This window comes from Acomys russatus, chromosome X (assembly GCF_903995435.1).
Source record: "Acomys russatus chromosome X, mAcoRus1.1, whole genome shotgun sequence".
Taxonomy (NCBI): domain Eukaryota; kingdom Metazoa; phylum Chordata; class Mammalia; order Rodentia; family Muridae; genus Acomys; species Acomys russatus.
Window position 1 is genome coordinate 122,455,197 of NC_067169.1, and position 19,853 is coordinate 122,475,049.

The window sequence follows — 19,853 nt, forward strand, 5'->3', positions numbered from 1 at the left end:
ACCTAGGCCCCTCTGCTCCCCCAGAGAGCCGCCCTCCCCTCAGAGGCCAATCCTGCCTAGTTTTGGCTGACATTCCAATACAATGCTCTCTGATTGGTGAGTCACATTCGCGCATGCGCACTGGATACCAGCGCCCTGTGCCTGCATCATGGGCCCCAGCCTGCCTCCTCCTGAGGTCACATTTGCTTTCCTGTCAGCTGATGGCCCATGGCTTCATTTCGCTGGGCCAGCCATAGGCACAGTCGGTTATGCCCAACTTCTTGTGTGTGTATCTCTGACTGGCTGGAACAGGAAGAAGCACGAATGTGTGCCAGGGCCCCTGGGGCGTGGTCGGTGGGGTTGTCCCACGTGGAGTCCAACGGGTCACACGTGCGAGGCTGCTATAACATGCGCGCGCGCAAAGAGAGCTCGGCAGAGACTGGAGCAATAGGCACACCTGTAGGTCCCACCAGCACACTTGGGCACAGCCTTTGCGCATTAAGGGAAGGGTCCACTGTTCTTTTCTCTCCATGCGGTGCTCCTGGGGCGGGCTGGCCCCGAGGCTCTGTCTTGGAGGTCTTGTCGAAGAGCTCTTTCTCGCGGTAGTACAAGGGCAGGCCAGGCAGGTACTTCTCTTCTGCCTCCTTGTAGCTGAGCTCCTCCAGGGCAGCGATGGAGCAGATGATTGCTTCTGGAAGAAGAACCTCTATGGTAAAGCGCACTATGTCGCCTCTTGTCAGGGAGAGCAGGGCCTCATCTGCCTCCTTGGCTATTTCTTGCAAATGCCTGGCCACGAGATGCAACTGGTCGTCATCCTCTAGGTTGGTCTCAATGCAGAAGACTTCGCTCTTTGATGTGCAGAGGTCGTCCAGCCGCTTGGACTGTTTTCTGCCCTTCACGATGTCCAGCAGGTGCTAGTCGGCCCCCTTCCCCTTGACAATGAAGTCTACGATCATCTTGTTGGCTCTGTCCCAGGCAGCCCTGGTGTGGTCAGGCAGGAGTTTCTTGCAGGGCCCCTTCCCAGCCAGAGTCGTCTCCTCCTCCCAGTCTTCCAAGTCGGCATAGCTCACCTTGGGGAAGTCAATGTGCAGGTCGCCCTCTTGGATGGCCCTCCTTAGCGGGGAGCTGGCTGGGGAGGTGTAGTAGTCCATAAAGGAGCCCAGGGAGGAGCCACAGGCCAGGCCCTCTCTGTAGTGGTCGATCACTGAGAAGCACCAGCTGATGCCCCGGCCGTACACTCTGCTGGCTCTCCTCAAGAGCGATCTCTTCTCCCCACAGTCCAGAGGCTTCAGCTTGCAGAGAGGGACGCGGACACCCCTGCGCTCAAGCTGCATGTTGCCCTCGATCAACAGCACCCTCGCCATCTTGTCGTGTTGGCTGACGCTCTTGACCACCGCTGGCCAGAAAGGAAGGTCCTGACATTTGAACCAGACCAGCATTCCTCCTTCAATGGTATTCGGACCCCGGGCAGAAGAAGCCACCTTGGTGGCTTGGCTGTCTTCTTGAATCACAGCCCCTCTCCTCTGGAACCTGGTGCTGGCCGCCTTTGAGTGCACCTGAGTTTCCAGTTCCGGGACCCTGCACAGGGGACACAGCACGTGGATCTTCCTTTTTGTGCTGGCAAGGCGGAGCGACCTCCGCAGCCTCGGGTTAGGAGGCAAGCAGGCTGCTGATGCCCCCTTTGCATCTGGCTTCAGGGTCCCTGGGCAGGGATCCTTTTTGTTCTCTGGGAGGGCAGTCTTCTTCCTCTGGCCTCCAATAGCCTGGATCTCTAGGCCTGCACAGGGTGCTCTTGCTTGTGGCTTCGGGGCTTTGGGCAAGATGGAGATGCGCCTCCTCCTCCTCTTCCTCCTCCTCCTTGGTGGCCCAGGGGCAGCCTGCTGCTCATTTTTAGCCTGGGTGCCCTCTGTGGAGGCTGGGGCACTCCGAGGCCTGTGCTTGAATGTGCTCAGCTTTCTCTTGCCTGGATTACCAGCAGCCTTTCCTGCAGGTGCTGGGGACCTTGGCCACACTCTGCTGCCTCTTAGCACACTCCCTTGCCATTCAAAATGAGGGGTCCCAACAGCACTGTGGGCCTGGGCTTTCCCCCCTCGCCCCTAAGGCATGTTCTGTGAGCTCCTCACCACAGAACCCCAGGGGCGGCCCTGCTGCTTCCCAGGACTCCTCTGGGAGAGCCCTTGTCCTCTCTGACTGCATGCTTCAAAGCGAAGGCTCTGGCATGGGCTGGAGCTGGCCTGCTCTTTGGGAAACTTTGGAGCCTCCATGCTGGTTCTTTGACCTTGTGCCCTCCTTCCTGGAAACAAGTGCCTTTCCTTGCCCAGAACATCCAGTGCCACCTTGAGAGTTCCCTTGTATTCCCTGGTCTGCCCTGGCGAGCCCCTGCCCTGTGACCCCTTCCCTGCCAAGGAGGCCACGGCTAAGATTTTGGACTTGGTTAGGGGCTTCGCCTCGGTGCTCCTCACTCTCGTCTTCTCACCCACTGACAGGATTTGTACCTCCAGGAAAGGTGCCCATTTCCTCTTACTATGGGCTGAGGTCCTGGGTCTAGACAAGACCCTTGCAGGCCACAGCTGGCCTTTCCATTTGCAGGGCACATACTCTGCAGAGTCCATGGTGACTGGACTCTGGAGCTGTGCTGATCACGAACCACAGGGCTGCGGTGGGCTCCTTGACTGCCTGCGGGTCCTCTCTGGCCTGGCTGCCCTGCCTGAGGTGCTGGCCTCCCTCCAGAGTCTGGTAGAGAAGCTTGAAGTGACTTCTTCGCTCAGGGTGATGTGGTGGGCATGGGCATACCCTGGAGGGTGGGAGAGGGAAACAGAGCTGCATGAGGAAGGAAATAGCCTTTAGTGGACACGGGAGCATCAGCGCAGTGAGGTGAGGTGAGGAAAATCGAGGGAGCTCACAGAAGTCTGTTCTCCAGGTGCAGAAGATATGGAAGGTTCCCAAGAGGGTGTGTCACATACTCATAACCATTTTGTTTCCTACCCTGAGGCTGGGGTGGTGCACTTCTTCCTAGAGAGGTGGGTGTCTTTACAAGGCTTGTGTATTTTCTTGCCCACCCAGTCAGTACCTTGGGGATCCCTGGGCTGCCCTTGCAGGGGTGGGGTTCGGAGTGGGGAAGCCTCATTGGATTCTTTCCTAAGGAGATAGTCCTGCTCTGCCACAGTCCCCATGCCCCACCAGGAAACCTGTGGACACCTAGTGCACGTGCCTTCCATACTTGTGGGATTCCTGGTTGAGCAGCAAGGAGGTGGAGAAATCTTCGTGGTGATTTGCATAACATGGTGAGCAGGGAGGGATGGCTGCTATCATAGCTCCTGGCCTCCCCACCCCCACCTGCTCCAATCTTTTGGTTCAGATCTGTGGTTCCCAACTCCATCCTGCACCTCAGTATTGGATCGAGTGTCCACGGGGCACACTTGGGGAGATCCCCCAAGAGAAAGCACTCCATTGTGGAGAAATGGGCAGACTTGGCAGTATCAGATGGAGTGAGTGTCTCTGTTGGAGCTGTGCACTCTCCTGCTGCAAATGTCTAGCCTGCAATAGACCCTGCACACCATTATCTGCCTGTGACGGGCGGCACAGTTCCTCCAACTGTTCCCAGACCAGAGAACTCTCCTGCCCACAACCCCTGTGCCCTAATTTAATCCATAACTTCTTAGACAGGTAGAAAATCACAACAGCTACTTGACGACCCGAGTGGTGACTTGCCTGTCCATCCCTAGGTCCAGTACTAATCAATGTCATCGGTAGAGTAGCAATCCTGTTCATGTTCCTCCGTACTGTGCCTCTCAGCATAGTTACTTCCCCTCGGATTTCTCGGTAGAATCTCATACCTTTCTTCGCCCTCCCTTCTGTGTGTGTGCGTGCGCCTGCGTGTCTGTGTGTGTGTGTGTGTGTGAATGTGTGTGCATTGCACATTTCTGTTTGCATGTGTGTGAGAGTGTGAGCGGGGAGGCAAGTTTGCATTTGTGTGTGCGTGCGTGCATGCATGCGTATGCGAGTTTTGGGGTGGTGGCCCACACTTGCACATGTGAGGGCAGTGAACACAGGCAACAGAGATCTTCAGGAACTTTCTGCAGGTCCTATGTGAGCCCCCAGTTTATGGAAGCACACGTGACAGCTCCAAGTCAAGCATTTTTGCTCATGGGGAGGGAGAGTGAAAAGGTGGGGGCCAGGGTTGGGTATGGAGGGTATGGCAGTGGGGGCAGTGGCGGGAGGGGTAGGAGGTTCACCAGATGGAACAGCTTTGCCCAGGTCCACAGAGAGCAGACATGATTTACCCTAAGGTAGAATGCTTTCCAGGAGTGAGGGATGCCTGAGAAGCCCCTCCAGAGCCCCCCCAGGAGAAAGAGGGTCTCTGGGATTGTGGTGAGCTATGTATGTCCCTGTAAGTGAGTGACTAGGTATTGGCACCCAGGATAGTCCCCGAGGCCAAGGTCAGGAGCCTGAATTCCACCTCAGAGTGGAGGAGGCCAGCAAGGGTGGTGTGGGAAAGCTTTGATACAATGCAGGGAGTGAGCAGAGTGGGCAGGAAAGCCTGTGTGCTCGCAGAAGGGCTAAGGCTCTGCCACAGGGCCCTTGCTGACGACCTTGCGCACAGAGACACTCATCCAGGTCCACACTTCCACAGTTGGCTCTACATAAAACACATCTGTGCCTGTTTGGGGCCCTTCCAGGCCACGAGAGCACAATTTCCTGTTCAGGTAGGCATGATTCCAGGTAGATGTAACCAAGGAAAAGGAGTGAGTGGATGGGTACACGCATATGCACGTGCTTTTCCACAGAAGCCTGATATTTTCCAAAGTGAGGACTGACTAGCCATGACCACCCTCGCGAGGGGAAGCAGGGTTCTGGGCAACCTTGGTGAGGTGTGTTCCTCCAGGTGAGTGACCAGGTATTAGGACTCAGGATATGTTCCTGAGGTGACAGGGCACAGGATACTTTCCTCAGGTGACAGGACCCAGGACACTCTCCTCAGGTCACATCTGGCGCCAGAATGCCACGCACCGATCTTGGGCAGATCTTGGCGGGCCCAGGACTTTCTTTCCAACCCCACAGTCTGTGTGTGCATGGTGAGAAGGTGGTCACTGAGAGCCAGCGGGACTCACGTGACAGTTATGTCTCTCAGACGATGTTTTTGAAGGGTAAATTGTCATTTGGCCTTCAGGGGCTACCTTTAACTGAACACTGAGGTAGCTGCTGTGAGTAGGGGAATGCTGTAGCTGTGGGCAAGGTGGTGGAGAGAGTTCCCTTCTTCCTGCACCGCTGAGGAGTGGGTGTCAGTAGAGAGAAAGGGCCAGCAGGTAAAGCTCTGCTCCTTGACTTACTGCACAGGTGGCACTCTGCATTTCAGCAGCTGGATTTCCTGTGTGAATTAAGTCATTTTTCCCGCCTTGGCTTTCCAAAGATGCTCTCTTCCAGGAACCCCTGCCAGAGGAGGGCATGGAAAATCAGGACACAGCCTGCTCAAAGGCGCTTTAAATTAGCTGTTGTTAACACATGTGTTTATACCTGGACTTTAGTGCTCTCTGTTATTTATTTATTTTCATTTTATTTTATTTTATTTTATTTTCGAGTCAGGGTCTCTCTGTGTACTAGCCTTGGCTGTCCTGGACTCGCTTTGGAGACCAGGCTGGCCTTCAACTCACCGTGATCCTCCTGCCTCTGCCTCTTGAGTCCTGGGATTAAAGGCATGAGCTCCCACTACCAGGCTTAACGCTCTTCTTAAAAACTCTACTTTCTTTGGGGTGTTTAGGCCTCAACTTCCTTCCAACATCCCACCCGTATGTCTTCAGGGACTACAAGAGTAAGGTGGCCACCAGTTTCCTTTTGTTAAAAAAAGAAAAAAGGAAACCCAAGGCCCCAAGGCGGGTCCAGGTGGGGTGCGGATGGGGTGAGGGTGGGGAGACAAGAAGACCACATGGCCTCCACGGCTTCATTCATTCCTCACACAGGAAGCAACGTGACTGCTCCTCCTTAGCAGAGGTCCACGTTTCCAGTCTGGTCCTCATTGGGAAAGTGAAACAAGAATGGATAGCCAGTGCAGCAAGTGGGAGGGAATGCACGACTAGCCATGGTGGATTCTTTAAACACTTCAGGCATCCCAGGCCGCTCACCTGCCATGAACGCTTTTCTAAGACGAAGCAACAAAAGGTGCTCTGTGTAAAGGAGGCAACAGGAGGAAGCAGACACAGAGCCATTAGGTCTGTTTGTAAGGAGAGAAATGGCTGACGCTGTCACAGGACGCATGGAGGCCTGGTGGCCCAGACATGCTTGCCCTTGTGCCTCCAGGGCCCACCATACATGTGCGCAAATGACCAGTCTGGCTCAAAGGCTTGCTCCTGCTTTGGTATCCTGGTTTCCTAGAAACTGTGCCATCAAGCCGTTTTCAGCTGGGGAGAGGAAAATGCATGTCTCTGGTGGGCCACAGCTGCATCACTGGGTTGGGAGTACCCTGCTGTCTGAGATTGCAGTCCTCCCAGTCAGGATAGGCACTCTGAGCTTGGTGTTAGGTGCAGGCCTCCCTCTCCACAGCAGGGCCTCCTGCTCTCTGCCTCACCACACCTGGAGAGTGTCTTTACACATAGCTGCCCCTGACCACATTTCGTGTATGGCCCTTGACACAGCTCCCTGCCAGCTCTCCTGTCCCCTAGCTTGTAGGATAATTAGGTATGGTGTTCCCCATTAAAAAATAGGAGCATGCAGACAAATGCAAATAAGCATCCTTAAAGTGCCTAATTTCAACCAATCATGGACACCTACGCTGGAAGAGCTAACACCCCACCCCTCCCCTCAATCAATTCCCCATGGACTGAATAGCCTTTCTTAACCCTGAATAAAGTTGAACTAGCTTCCTGAAGCACTTGTCAGAGTGGTCATTCTCCATCGGGCTCATGGTCTCAAGAGCACTGGCCCTTACATTCTGTTCCCCCCACCACGTGCCACCCCCCCCCGGCCTTCACGGGCCGATGGCCAACCCCCACCCCTGGCTCTCACGGGCTGATGGCTAAGAGACCCCCCCAAGGGAAGAGGAAAAACTCCATCAGGCAATAGTAGCTTTTTGGCACTGGCCCTCGACATCCCATTCAGTAGCCTTCTATTAGATGGGAGAGCAGGGGCCAGCGAGCAGCAGGTCCAAGTACAGAAGCATGCATGTGGCCGCACAGGGCGGTTGCTGGGTTTAAAGGCAGTTTTACCCCACCTCTTCAGTGGCCCCCGTTGCTTTGGGGGTGAGCTCAGTCCACAGGAACTACCTGAACCCTGGCAACTGCATTGTTTTTAACATGGGGCCAGTTTGGGGAGTCTCCACCCCAGCTTCACCAGTGTGCTGGTTTGTAGGAGATGTGCCCCATACTCTCTGGCATTTGAATGCTGGGTCCACCTGTTCCTGTTCCTGGATGTTAGAACGCCCCGGCTGCTGTGGAAAACAAGAAGTTCCCCAAGACCTGCCATTGCCACTCTGGAGATAGGTTCCATCGCATCTATCTCTCCGGGCTGGGGCAGGCAGGGGTGTCAGCCTGGACTGCCTGGTTTGGGGACACTGTCCCAGGAAGAGGAGATCATAAGTTTCTCAGGAATGTCTAATCCTCATGGCCCCCCCAACAGCTGCATAGGTTTCCTCTGACACAAGAAACCTCTCACCCATTCCCAGAAGAAATCTGACCAGCTGCCCCCTCATGCTGTGCTGACTGGTGCAGTCAGGGTGCTCTGGTCAGGTCAGAATTTGCTCTATTTCCTGCCCCCTTTTTCCTTACTTTGCACCATGAAATCAAACTGTGGCTGTTTGGGGAGGCTTAGGAGATTAATCCATCTGGAGGAAGGAGGTCCTGAAGCCTGAAAGGACTCACTCCATGTGGAGTTTTTTCTCTTTACTTCCTGTCTCCAGTTTGAGAGGGGAGCCCTCCGGTCCAGCTTCCAGCTGCAGTTGCCATGTCTGTCACCCTCTTTCCCTGCCACTGTGGACGCTACCCCCCTGGGACTTGAAGCCCCAAGTGACCTCTTTCTTCTCTACTGCTGCCTTGGTTAGGGCATTGTATTGCAGCAACGTGCACACCTTAACTAAGGCCGCCTTGTACAAGACCTGAATCGAATGGTCTCCCCCCAGGAATGGGGGTGATTTCACCAGGCACAACTGTATACTCGGGAAGGCGGACTTTAACTGGATGTGAACTTTGTCCCTCTAAAAGTAGAAATTTCTGAGGGTTCCCTGCAGCGTAAGGGTGGTAAAGGTGTGTGAGTGAATAATCAGGGACTCCGTGGCAAGGTTCCAGCGGTGGCAAGTCACAGGTGGTCTTTATCCACAGCCCCTGGGGAAGAGAGAGTGCATTGCCAGGCTTGCCTGTAGAAAGTAGGTCATGCACGCAAGCAAGCATGGATGGGCCACTGCACTCCTTTGGCCCTGCGGGGCCTGCCTCACATGTGACCATTCCCTTCCAGCAAAAACAACAAGTGTGTTGGGGTCTGGGGTCGGGAAAACCAACCTTGAAATGGCTGGGCCTAAACTAACTAGCTGTGACTGCTCTCTGAACGGAAAGAAGCCCCCAATGGTGTGGTGGGTAAGGGTCCCCTAGGTGAGCAAGTGAGTGAAAAGGGCATCTCCTGGGTAGGGGAGTCAAGAAGAGAAAGGCTTGGACCACAGCCCTTGGGGGATGATGGCAGGGATCCCAAGGCAACGGGCCCAAGGGGGCCTGGGACAGGAGAATGTGCCTGTCTGGCTTTAGCTGCAGACTGGACTGGGTGCCCTGGAGTGTCGGTCAGAGAAGAGGTTGGAGGAACAAGTGGCCTGGGATGTCCCAGCCTGACAGTGTGGTAGCGTCAGGGACTCGTGGTGTCCACCATCTTCCCCAACATCTGAGTACTGTTAAGGGCCAGCCCGAACGCCTGAGACCTCCAAGACAGAGCCTCGGGGCCAGCCCGCCCCAGGAGCACCACGTGGAGAGAAAAGAACAGTGGACCCTTCCCTTAATGCGCAAAGGCTGTGCCCAAGTGTGCTGGAGGGAGCTACAGGTGTGCCTATTGCTCCAGTCTCTGCCGAGCTCTCTTTGCGCGCGCGCATGTTATAGCAGCCTCGCACGTGTGACCCGTTGGACCCCACGTGGGACAACCCCACCGCCCACGCCCCAGGGCCCCTGGCACACATTCGTGCTTCTTCCTGTTCCAGCCACTCAGAGATACACACATAAGAAGTTGGGCATAACCGGCTGTGCCTATGGCTGGCCCAGCGAAATGAAGCCATGGGCCATCAGCTGACAGGAAAGCAAGTGTGACCTCAGGAGGAGGCAGGCTGGGGCCCATGATGCAGGCACAGGGTGCTGGCAGCCAGTGCGCATGCGCGAACATTACTCAGCCAATCAGAGAGCGTTGTATTGGAATGTGGGCCTAAAGTAGGCAGGATTGGCCTCTGAGGGGAGGGCTGCTCTCTGGGGGAGCTGAGGGGCCTAGGTGGGTGAGTGCTTCTGCTGGACTTCCTGGGGTGCGTCTCCAGAAGTGGGTGAGAGGCATCAGGAAACACTAAAGGCCTTGTGGCAGGACTGTGGGATCACCAAGTGAGAGGGTCCAGGAGAGCCCCTGAGGTGACTTCGCGAGCTTTGATTGAATCCGAGATGGGCGAAGCACCAGGGCCAAGAGTTTTTTTTAAAGGGGGAGATGAGGGCAGCAGGGCCCTAGTAGAGTGGGTGGGGCTGTCAGTGGGTTGGGAGAGGGAGTGGGGGCTTTACACATCAGTAGCACCCTCTGGGGTTGTTTTGTTTTTGTTGTTTGGTTCGTTGTTTTTGTTTTTGTTTTTGTTTTTCTTTTTTTTTTGGTGTGTGGGTGTGCGTGTGTGTCCGTGTGTGTTTCCGTGTGCGTGTCCGTACGTCCTTGTGCATATGTCCTTTTCTGGACAGGTGCGCATATGTGTGTGTACAGGCGCGCATGCCGGCGCGTGTGTTTTGAAGCCATAGGGTCCTGAGTAGACGCCTGCGTCTCTCTGTGATGGGTCCATAGGCAGGACCCTGACATACTTGGCTAGTCTCAAGGGGAAGAGGATCTCTGGGCACTTGGCACAAGCACACGCACAGCCAGCATGGCTCAAGTTGGGAATGGGTGGCTGATGGACAGGCCTCACCCCTTTGGGAGTGTCTTTAGGCAGCCTCAGGCATGCCAGCATAGTGGTGTCCTTGCTAATCAGAGATCCAGTCCTGGAGGTGGGGCCTCCCAGAGCAAGTGCCTTGGAAGTGTGGTCACCTGGGTGAGTGACAGGGTATCAGCAGCTTGAGTCTAGAGCCCCTGGTGGTGAGAAAGCAGGGTGAGGCAGGATCCACAGCCCTTTGTGGATGAGAGTGGGATGTTGAGGCGAAAGGGTCCAGGTTTATCTGTGTTGTGACGTTTGGAAGACTCTCTTCCACTTGGTAGTGACCACCGTGGGCAGTGGGGGAAAAGGGGTCCAGAGGGTGGCAGGATTGAAGAGCTGAGTGTGAGCGTGGCGTGTAGAAGAGGAATGGATGGCCTTCCACCTATGCTCCTTGCATCTGGCTGGAGTCCTCAGCGGACACCTGGGCCCTGCTTATGTGCAGCCATGGGCCTTGCCTCAGCAGAAATCCCACCACTCGGGACCCCCCCTACCCCGTGTGACTGGGATGGGGCATGGATGGGCCCCTTCACCAAACAGAGGCTTCTACATCCAAATCCCACAGGTGCCAGTTCAGGCCACTTCATCCTGGGAGTCTCTGCCTTTCCAGCCTTTCAGAGAGAGAGGGGCACTGGGAGGTGGGGCCTAGATGGGTATGGCTGACCATCCTCTGAGAAGAAGGAGGCTCCCGGGGGAGGAGGGTATCCTGGCCTGGGGGGCGGGGGCGGCAGGGGTTGATTGGCTACTGGGGAACTCAGTTCTATTGCTGGCCAGTTGGAACAGGGATCAGAGAGGAGCCTTAGCTCACCTCACGAGTTAGGGAAGCGGCATCACAAAGAGGCATGCCCAAGGAAAACCTGTGAGGTGACACCAGGGTCTTCACTTCCAAATGGGACTGCACTAGGCCCCGGAAGGCGAGGCCAGAGGCCAGGGACAGGTCATGAGGTCTGCAGGGGTTGGGAAGGGTAAGTGGGACAGCTTATGGGCTGGGGGATGTGGCCCTGCTGACTGAGTAAACCCCAGTGAGACTCCAGCATTAGGTGCCTCGTTTTATGGGGGAATGGCCCAGGATTTCCCCATCCGAGGGTTGGGAAAGCAGCAGAGGGTACTGTCCTTGGGTGGTAGGTGGATTGGGGAGCTCCGGGTTCAGACAGGGAAATGGGACAGCAGGCCAGGACACTGGTGACATCCTCTTGCCCTCTCACTGCTCCTGTAAAGTGCCAAGACTACTGCCCACACCCTGTGGGGTCCTGGTCCTTGTTCCCATTGCTATTCTGTAATCCCTCCCGGCATCTGAAGTTCCAGGCATCCTTTCTAGCCCAAGAAGGTCCTGGCCAGGATGGACACTGACGGCGCCGGCATGGGCTCAAGGCAGAATCCAAATCTCCCATCAGATGACACCCAGAACCCAGATGTATTGGCTCCAGGTGATGAAACAAGACAGAAAAAGAAGGGCTCCTGTAGGGCTGCGTCCACCACAGGGGACATCCTAAAATCTCTCTGAAGGTAGAACACTGAGTGGATGTGTTACATGGACGTTTGTCGGAAAAGCAGGAGCTTCCAGATGCTGATAAGGTTTCTCAAGCTTGTTTGTGGATTTAGGTTCCCCTACCTGACATCCCCACTCCACAGGAACCCTGCAAGGCTCAGGAGGCGGCTCTTTCTAGTCAACATGCCTCTCTGGGAGCACATGGGTCCCAGGGACTGTCTGGAAGGTGTGTAGAGGTGCCTACAGAAGCTGCTCCGAGGGTCGGGGCAGTGTGTGTGTGTTTGTGTGTGTGTGTGTGTGTGTGTGTGCGCGCGCGCGTGTGCATGAGTGTATATGAGTGAGTACGTCTATGTGAGTGTGTTGATTGTTTGTGTGCATGCTCTCTTTAAAAAGTGGCAGTAGTTGTTGGTGACTATAGGTTCTAGAAACCTCTTGGTGAAGCTGTTTCCTGTGGGGGATGATGAGAACGGCACACTTTGTCTCACAATATCTTCCCCTTTGTCTTTAATACAGCCAATGAAGAAGTCCTTTATGCCAGTAGGGAGGACTTTCCTTCCTCAGGAACAGAAGGGCAACATGCCAGGTGATACTTCAAAAAGAAAAAGAAAAACAAAAAACAAAAAAAATAAACCAAACCCATTCATAAAATACATTTAGAAGAGTCAGGCTGGAGAGATGGTTCAGTGAAAGAGTGCTGGGTGTACAGAAACCAGACCCTGAGTTCATATCCGCAGGACCAGTGCACACCTTTCAGGCCCAGGGCGTGGGGGGTGGCAGAGGCAAGAGGGTTGCTGATACTTCCTCACCGCCAGACAGCCCAACAGGATAAACTGAGATTTGAGGAAAATAAGAAAGAGACGCCGCAGTAAGTGAGATGTGTACAGACCATGAACGTCCTGTGCCCGTGGAGCTCAGAGGCCCCAAAACACTCACCCTGCAGTCAGCTGGTCAGATGTTCAGTGTGGTACAAAATGATAATCCCACGCCCACAGCAGGCGGCAAGTCCTGTCAGAGACCTTGTCTGACACGGGTAAGGTGGAGACGGGTAGAGGAGGACACCCCACTTCTATCTCTGACGGCATCACACGTGCGCACATGCCCTTCCCTTGCACGCAAAGAAATCTAGAAAAGTCAGTGTCCACTCTTGAACCGTGAACTGAGTGTAGGCCTCGTGGCCCACTCCACTTCCTCCACTCACGCAACAAAAGTAGCCTTCTGTACAGACTGAAGTAAAAATTTAATATCATTTTTTTTTTTGGCAGGAAGGAAATACAGGATTTATTTGAAAAATTTGAAGGTATGTTCTAGGAGAGGGACACTAGGAATTTGAGGAAACGGTTTGACACAAAGAAGTGAAAGGCGAGCAAGCTATTACTTGGCAGACAAGAGACGTGTGTTGGGTGCCTTGTTCTCACACACGCAGTGTCAAAGTTGTGTTCATCACATTGCCAGCTCTCTACTTCACGTTCGTTTTCGGTTGGAAGAACATGGCGCCTGTGGTGAAAAGACTCTTACCTCCTCGCTGTGAGATATTTACACCTCGGATGAGCTGATGTGCCTTTCTGGGGTTTATCCACCCGAGGGACGTATCTGTTTTTAATACCACATTTTTGCTTCACTGATTTGTACTCTAGACCAGTTCTTTTGTGTGTGTGTTGGGGGCGGGGGGTTGTGAGTGCCAAGACCTCTTAAGTGGCTGCCCACTGTTTCATGTGCAACAAATAGCACACACAGTGGAAAACTGAAGTCAGCACTGGTAGCCTGCGACCACTGTATGATCAGACTGAGTCCTGCTTTAAATGGCGTTCAGACGTTAGTCACATGAACTGTTAAAGGAATTGCAAACTGAGGACGGGCTGGGAGAGCTCCAGAATTTTCTGAGGGAAAGTTCCATGTAGACACTCTTCAGGACTCTGGTTAGGGGTGGGGCTGGGTGGGAGAGCTCCTGCCTACTGTGCTCAAGACTCCAGGTTCAATCCCCAGTCACCGCAGACCTTCCCACAGATCAGTGTGGGGTTTCTCCCCCTTTAAATGATCCACGATCTCTACGTCATCCGGTCTGTCTAAAAGCCTCGATGGCTACAATAATAACGGCGCTGCCATTAATTACTCATCTGTGAGCCTTTGGAGATTTCTGTTAATGGACTGCTTTTGTACTTTTGTGTAAAGTATCCCAGGAGTCCCTATGAACGTGTCCTTGAGGTGAAGTGTGCCTAGTATGTTGGTTAAGGTTACACTTTGTAGACGGGGTCTCGGTTAACGAAGCTACACGGTGACTTGATACACTTTTTGCTAAGTCCCCTCCATGCTATTTTCTATGGAATACACAGACACTAAAATGCAACTGTCCCATTTCACATTAACGTCATAAGGCACTAGAATCGCTGGCTGAAGGAGAGGAGGCAGACAGTCTTTCCATTGACGTAGCATTTCCATGTATTGATGACAAGCGTCTCTCCAGCACCACCAAGGTAGCTTTGTGGGAATGCTTACGAGATTGCATTTCAATACAGCGCCCATTCAGAACTGTCGTCATGGAAACAGAGGAGGATTCAGAGCCATCCTCACCGTGTCTTTCCAAGCCATGGAGCAGAAGGTGGAGGATGTTCTAAAACTCCAGTGTGAGCAAAGGTAAGGTTGTGGCTTCTTGGTGCTTTGATCCCAGGCCCGTTGACGGTTGCTTAGTTAAGGAGGATGGCAAGAGGTCGAGGACCAGCAATGAGGCCCACTGGCTCTGTTGGAAAGTGTATTCGTCTTGGTTTTTCTATAGAATAGACTTCCTTTTGTGTGGTACCCTCAAATTGTGGTAACTGAAGTCAGCCCTGTTTCCTAAGGACGAAATAAGGTGTCTGGGCACAGCGCAGCTGAATCCGTGTAGCAGTAAGGGAGGTTGGGTGTGGCATGCACATGCTGGGTGCAGTGAGCTTGGAACCCTCAAAGCATTGACCCCAGCAGTGGATCGGCAGTTCAGTGCAATAGGAAGTGAAATTCTCTCTCACCTGCGCTGTTGTTCAGAATTCAAGAGCGGTGTTCGCCACACTTCCGTAAGGAAGTCCTCACTGGCGTGAACGCGAGGAAGACTAGGGAGGCCTCTGCAGAATTCTGGCCCTAGGAGCTGCGAAGCGACTTCTCTCTCGACCAAGGAGGAGCAGATGCCCTTAGTGAAAGACCACAGAATCCACCTCATTTCCCTTTTCCCTGTCAGAATGTTAATGGGAGGAAAACCACAGAGGACCCTTTCCACCTCTGTCCATCCATAGAGTTAGGGAGGGCAAGTCAGTCGGGCTTTCAGGGCAATTTCCTCATGCTGTGCAGGAGTATCACACACACTGTTGTCTTTTATAGGCAGAAACTTTATGAAGACTCTTCTCTTCAGATCCTGAGTTTGAATAGGAAGTTAACCGCAGATGCACATCAAGTCAAGAATCAGGCAGAAAATCTCGCTGTGAGTATCTGGCTTAGCTGGGAAGGAGTCCCTTGTGTCAGCATCGCCAAGTCAGGATGGAAAGAGACAGGACATGAGCTCAGGCAGACAAGCAGGGTGTTGTCTGTGGTGAGAAGAGAGACTTGTTCCTTTTCTGCAGAGAGATGACTGAGTGAGGAACCAGTGTGGGGGACAGTGTGTGTGTGTGTGTGTGTGTGTGTGTGTGTGTGTGTAGTTGAGTGAGGAGCCAGCGTGGGGGTAGAGTGTGTGTGGAGTCGGGGGTCTGAGCTGTCACTTCCTAGAGAGAGTTCAGGGGAAGGTATGGGAGAGTATGCTGAGGGGGTGTGCCCTTCATGATCCAAGATGTGCGGACACCCAGGAGCAGCAGGCCCACACAGCCTTCTGACACAGTGATCTGGGATGAAGCCTGGGAGCAGTCAGTGTGGCTGTGGCAGAGCAGGTGGAGACTCAGCTTTCAGAGGCTGCATTGCAGGTCAGACCAGACCAGTCCCATAGGTGAAGAGGGGAAAGGCTTCAGGCCACGATGGAAGAGGAGGTGTGATGACAACTGACTGGCCTTTAAACCGGAGATGGGACTGAGGTTTAGAGAGGCCATGGGGGGGGGGGCGTAGCTACTGGACTCTGAACTGTGCTGTCCATGAGGGCTCCATCTTCCTGGCCATGGATGGGGCTGCCGTCCTGAAGATTCTGGCTTCCCAAAATGGAGAAGCAGAGGCCGGATTCCCGAGGGGGATTGGAGGCACCATCCAGCCAGGTGGTCAGAAGCTTGGCCTCTGAAATGCCAACTATTGCAGCGCAGTCACACAGTCCAGCCCCTTGCTAGTTGTGCTGACTCGGGAAAACAGTGTAGGGCCCCAGGTTCCCAGGTGTGGAAGGAGAGATACTTAAAAATCCCCTATCTCACAGAATTGGTCCAAAAGATTCCCTTCGATGTGTCTTCCTATATTGGTCCAGAACAGTATCTGAAGCAAGTCTTAGAGACTCGATCGCTGTTAAGCATCTTACTGTTGGCTCTGCCCTTGCTGGAAAGGAGTAAAGGGAGTGGGCTCCTGTGTGCTGGAGTGACAAAAGATGGGGACACTCAAGGTCAATTCTGTACATACAGAGAGTTCACCAGATCTGGAGGCCCCTGATGGCCGAGTTTTCAAGTCTTCCGGAACTCACAGGAATGTTTAGAATACTGTTAGGTGGGGACCCTTCCCGTCCAATGAGTGGTCTTCCCGTTACGTGTCTCATGTACATCCGTCCATCGTGTTAACTGGAAAACTCTGACAGTCGTTTCATTCCGTCTCTTTTGCAGAAATAGGATACACAATTGACTTTCCGTAAGCTTTCTGTTTCCCCCTGAATTGCTCTTTACACCTTTTGCTGTCTGTGTTTGCAGACTATGTTTATGGAGCAACGGAAGTTGGTTCACCAATCCCTGACCCTTCAGAAGGAGAGGATGGAGGAATTTAAATCACTGTGCGAGCAATACTTGGAGGTCTGTTCTACATTCTGACAAAGCAACCTGTACACGGGGGACATGGAATATTCTGGCATTCCCTCCGTGCTTTGGTCGCCGCCTTTGGAAAGTGACCTGTAAACACCTTCCAGCATTATCCTCCTGTTCCATGTTCCCTGTAAACCTAAGTACAAAATGGGTCTTTAGTTTTAGGATTCACTTGTGGTTAGGAGACGCATTAGAAGCAGCAACTGCTGCCTTGGTAACCTCATCCAGGGTTGTTCGTATTGTATAAGGCATCAGTGCTTTTCAGATCGCCTCATCCTGTCTCACAGCGCATGTTTCAATGTGCATGTATGTGTGTAGGCCACAAGTCAGCTCTGGGCACCTTCAGTCACTCTTCATCATATCTTTAATCTTTTTTATTTCCTCTTTTTTTTTTCCCAGATGTAGTTCTGGCTCCCCTGGGACTCACTAGGTACTCCAGGGCTGGGCTCAAGACTCACAGAGATCCTCCTGCCTGCCTCTGCCCTCCGAGTACTGGGATTAAAGGCCTGTACCACTATGCCTGGCTCCATCGTATCTTTTTGAGACAGGATGGCTCAGTGGTCCTTGAGCTCACCACTATGGTTTGCCTGGCTGTTCTCCAGGTCCCCAAGGATCTGCCTGCCGTGCCCCACCCAGTTCTGTGTGTCACTTCGATGTGCCCCAGGTGCAGGCCTGGCTTTTAATACGTGTGCTGGGGAGCTCAAGCTGGCTCTTTATGCTTCTGGAGCCCGTTCCTCGTCCGCTGAAACTGTCTTCCCTGCCAGAGCCCGCTCTGACAGTACCCAACAGACCCTAGATCAGGGAGCGAGGACTGAGAAATAAAAGAAGGGAAATAAGAAAGTGTGGCAGGACTTAAGTCAGAAACACAGGGTAGGCTGCAGTCAGTGCTGCAGGACTCTTGACTTTATTCACCAGTTCAATTCCCACACACCTGAGGCACGGGAAAACAACGCAGAAGGTCGCTCTGAGGAGATAATGCTGACGTTCTCACGGGAAGAACGGGGCAGTCTCTACTGACCCCTCAGCCTTGAGAGCAGTTGTGAATGTAAGACGGCTCCCAGATGTGGTACCCAGTGGGAAAAGTAAGCGGGAGACTGGGAGATTGTGAATCGAGAGTTACCCTGTGTAAGTAGGCCCGGCTTCGTAAGTTCCTCCTAAGCAGGTTCGCCCATGCTGTCTGCAAGGCGCATAGCTATGGACAAAAGAATTAGATGCAGCATTCTGTGGTTTTCTTCAGACTTACTTGATGTGAATTGGCTTGTTCAAGTTGCGGCTAAAACTTTGATCATCCAGAGTAATTAAGATGACCCAAAACAACTGAGTGGAAAGGATTCGACCCTAGCTCTCTTCTGATTGTCCCTTCAGAAAGCCAGCACTGCCAGTGTCTGTTCCTGCTGAAATGTCATTCTTTTGACAACTCGGTGGCCCAGAAACCTGCCTGCCCATTCCAAGGTTAAGGTCTCGGTGTTGTTCCTCTTTCTATGGTCCCCGCATCACCAGACTGTGGAAGAGATCCTGCAAAGGTTCATCATCTCTCCACTGTATTTAACAAAACCGCTTAGATGTGGTGTGTGCTCTCTCTGAAAAAGGAACTGTGGGCGGCGGTAGGGGTGCGGTAGGAGACCTTGATTTTTAATTTCAGGGGTGCAGTAGTCATAGTACCGGGCGGGGTATTCTGCCTGGCAAAGAATAGCGGTAAATGGGCTGCTGCCTCATGTTGTCTGCTTTCATTTGTCTCTGCTTGCTTTTCTTCTTGCTGTGAAGTGTGAGGCCTTCCAGCGTCTCACACATGTTAGGCAAGCACCCTTGCCGTGGGCCGCCCCCATGCCTAAGAGCTCCTGACTTGAACTTGTACCAGGGCATTGGGAAGTGGCAGTGTCTGTGCCGCTTTGGTGGGCATTTTGGTCTTCACGTTGCACATGGCGTGTGCTAGTTTTGGGGTGATCGTACCGTCTCCTTTACCGCCTTTGCTCCCTTATAAATGTTGCTCTTCGCATTTGTAAGCCAAGGTGACCGGGAGCTGATTTCTGCACCTGTCTCTTCACTTTAGAAACTTGAGTTGCTGAGGGACTCTCGGGGAAATTCCGTGGCTGAAGAGCTGAGGCGTCTCATAGAGACCTTGGAAATGAAAATGCTGATGGTCAACGTGAGTACCGAGTCTTTCCCATACAACACGAGGGTGGACAGGCACTATTTGCTTTAAATCCCGTTTAATATGCCCTTGTACTTGACAGCGCCAGCAAGAGAGTGCTGCTGCTGCTCAACAGTCCCTCCTGGACCTGTTATTCTCATAATCCTTTGAGGAACAAGAGCCCTTGTGAGGGGAGCGGAAACCAGCCTGGTGAAGCCGCTTGTGGTGCAGCTTGCAGCTTCAGCAACTCCATCTTCCTGGGTTCTTCTGTTCCCAAAGGCACCGCTTTCTGTTAAAACCCAAATCAACCCAAGGATTTGTGTGACTGCAGTGCAAAGGTGTCTGTTGGAAGGTCCAGCCCTCCTCGGTAGTAATGGCAGGTTTCCTCGGTAGCTCCACAGTTACCAGTCGGCAGTGCATTGATGCCTGTAGGCGGGGTTCTCATACCTCAGCACTGCTTTCCCCAGTTAGCAGGCCCAAAGAGTGCATGGTCCATCCTTGTCATCTCCACAGGGAAATGACCGGAGAAGACGCAGTTCTCCCCTTACATTCTGCTCTTAAATTTGTTCCGTCTTGGAGCCTATGGAAATGACCTTAAGCTTCCTAAGTGACTGTGGTCTGTATGCTTTAAAAGTCTGTGCCTCGAGAGTGGCTGGACTGGTAGAAGCCATTAAACTGCCCTGGTAAGACAGACATGAGTGACGTGACGTGAGTTTGTGAAAACATACCTTACAAACAAACTTTACAAGGTCCATCAATTAAATGTGGCCTACTGCCTAATGTCATCTGTCTGTCACACGAAGACTGGATCCTTAGTCCAAATACAGCTTAATTCGCCATGGTTTATGTATTTCATCCCTTGTGTGGATAGGAGTAACCGAGAGTGTTTTGGGTTTCAAATGTCTTGTGCGTGTAGTATGTGCACCGGCAGAGATACAGAAGGTGTCCGGTATGGTTAAGGAGCTTGTCCTGTGATTTCCTTCATGTATACCATGGGAAAACTGTTCTTGGAAGCTTTTGATTTAAGAAGCATGAAATTGTTTCAGACTTGCTAGGAACGAGTCCTCTAATTGCACCCTCTGCCTTGGCATTTCACACCTCTTGGAACAAAAAACACGGCCCCTTGCCGTGTAGAGGTGTGTTATCCATCACCTGGGTTTGCGCGTGGGTTGTCTCACTGTGGTGTGGTGTGGTGCGTGGAATCAT

At 53.0% G+C, this 19,853-nt stretch overlaps 2 protein-coding genes across 2 annotated transcripts; one reads left to right on the forward strand and one right to left on the reverse strand.

Annotated features, from left to right (window-relative positions):
- Positions 1–380: 380 nt before the first annotated feature.
- Positions 381–2,591, reverse strand: LOC127185518 (PWWP domain-containing DNA repair factor 3B-like). Its single transcript, XM_051141949.1, is given in 1 exon segment — positions 381–2,591. A coding segment is annotated over 1 exon segment (2,211 nt).
- Positions 2,592–11,429: 8,838 nt separating this feature from the next.
- Positions 11,430–18,810, forward strand: LOC127185519 (X-linked lymphocyte-regulated protein 3A-like). The gene is made up of 6 exons (XM_051141951.1): positions 11,430–11,517; positions 14,093–14,210; positions 14,925–15,024; positions 16,409–16,507; positions 18,567–18,662; positions 18,751–18,810. The coding sequence occupies exons 1-6, from the start codon at positions 11,430–11,432 to the stop codon at positions 18,808–18,810; spliced, it is 561 nt and encodes a 186-aa protein (XP_050997908.1).
- Positions 18,811–19,853: the final 1,043 nt, after the last annotated feature.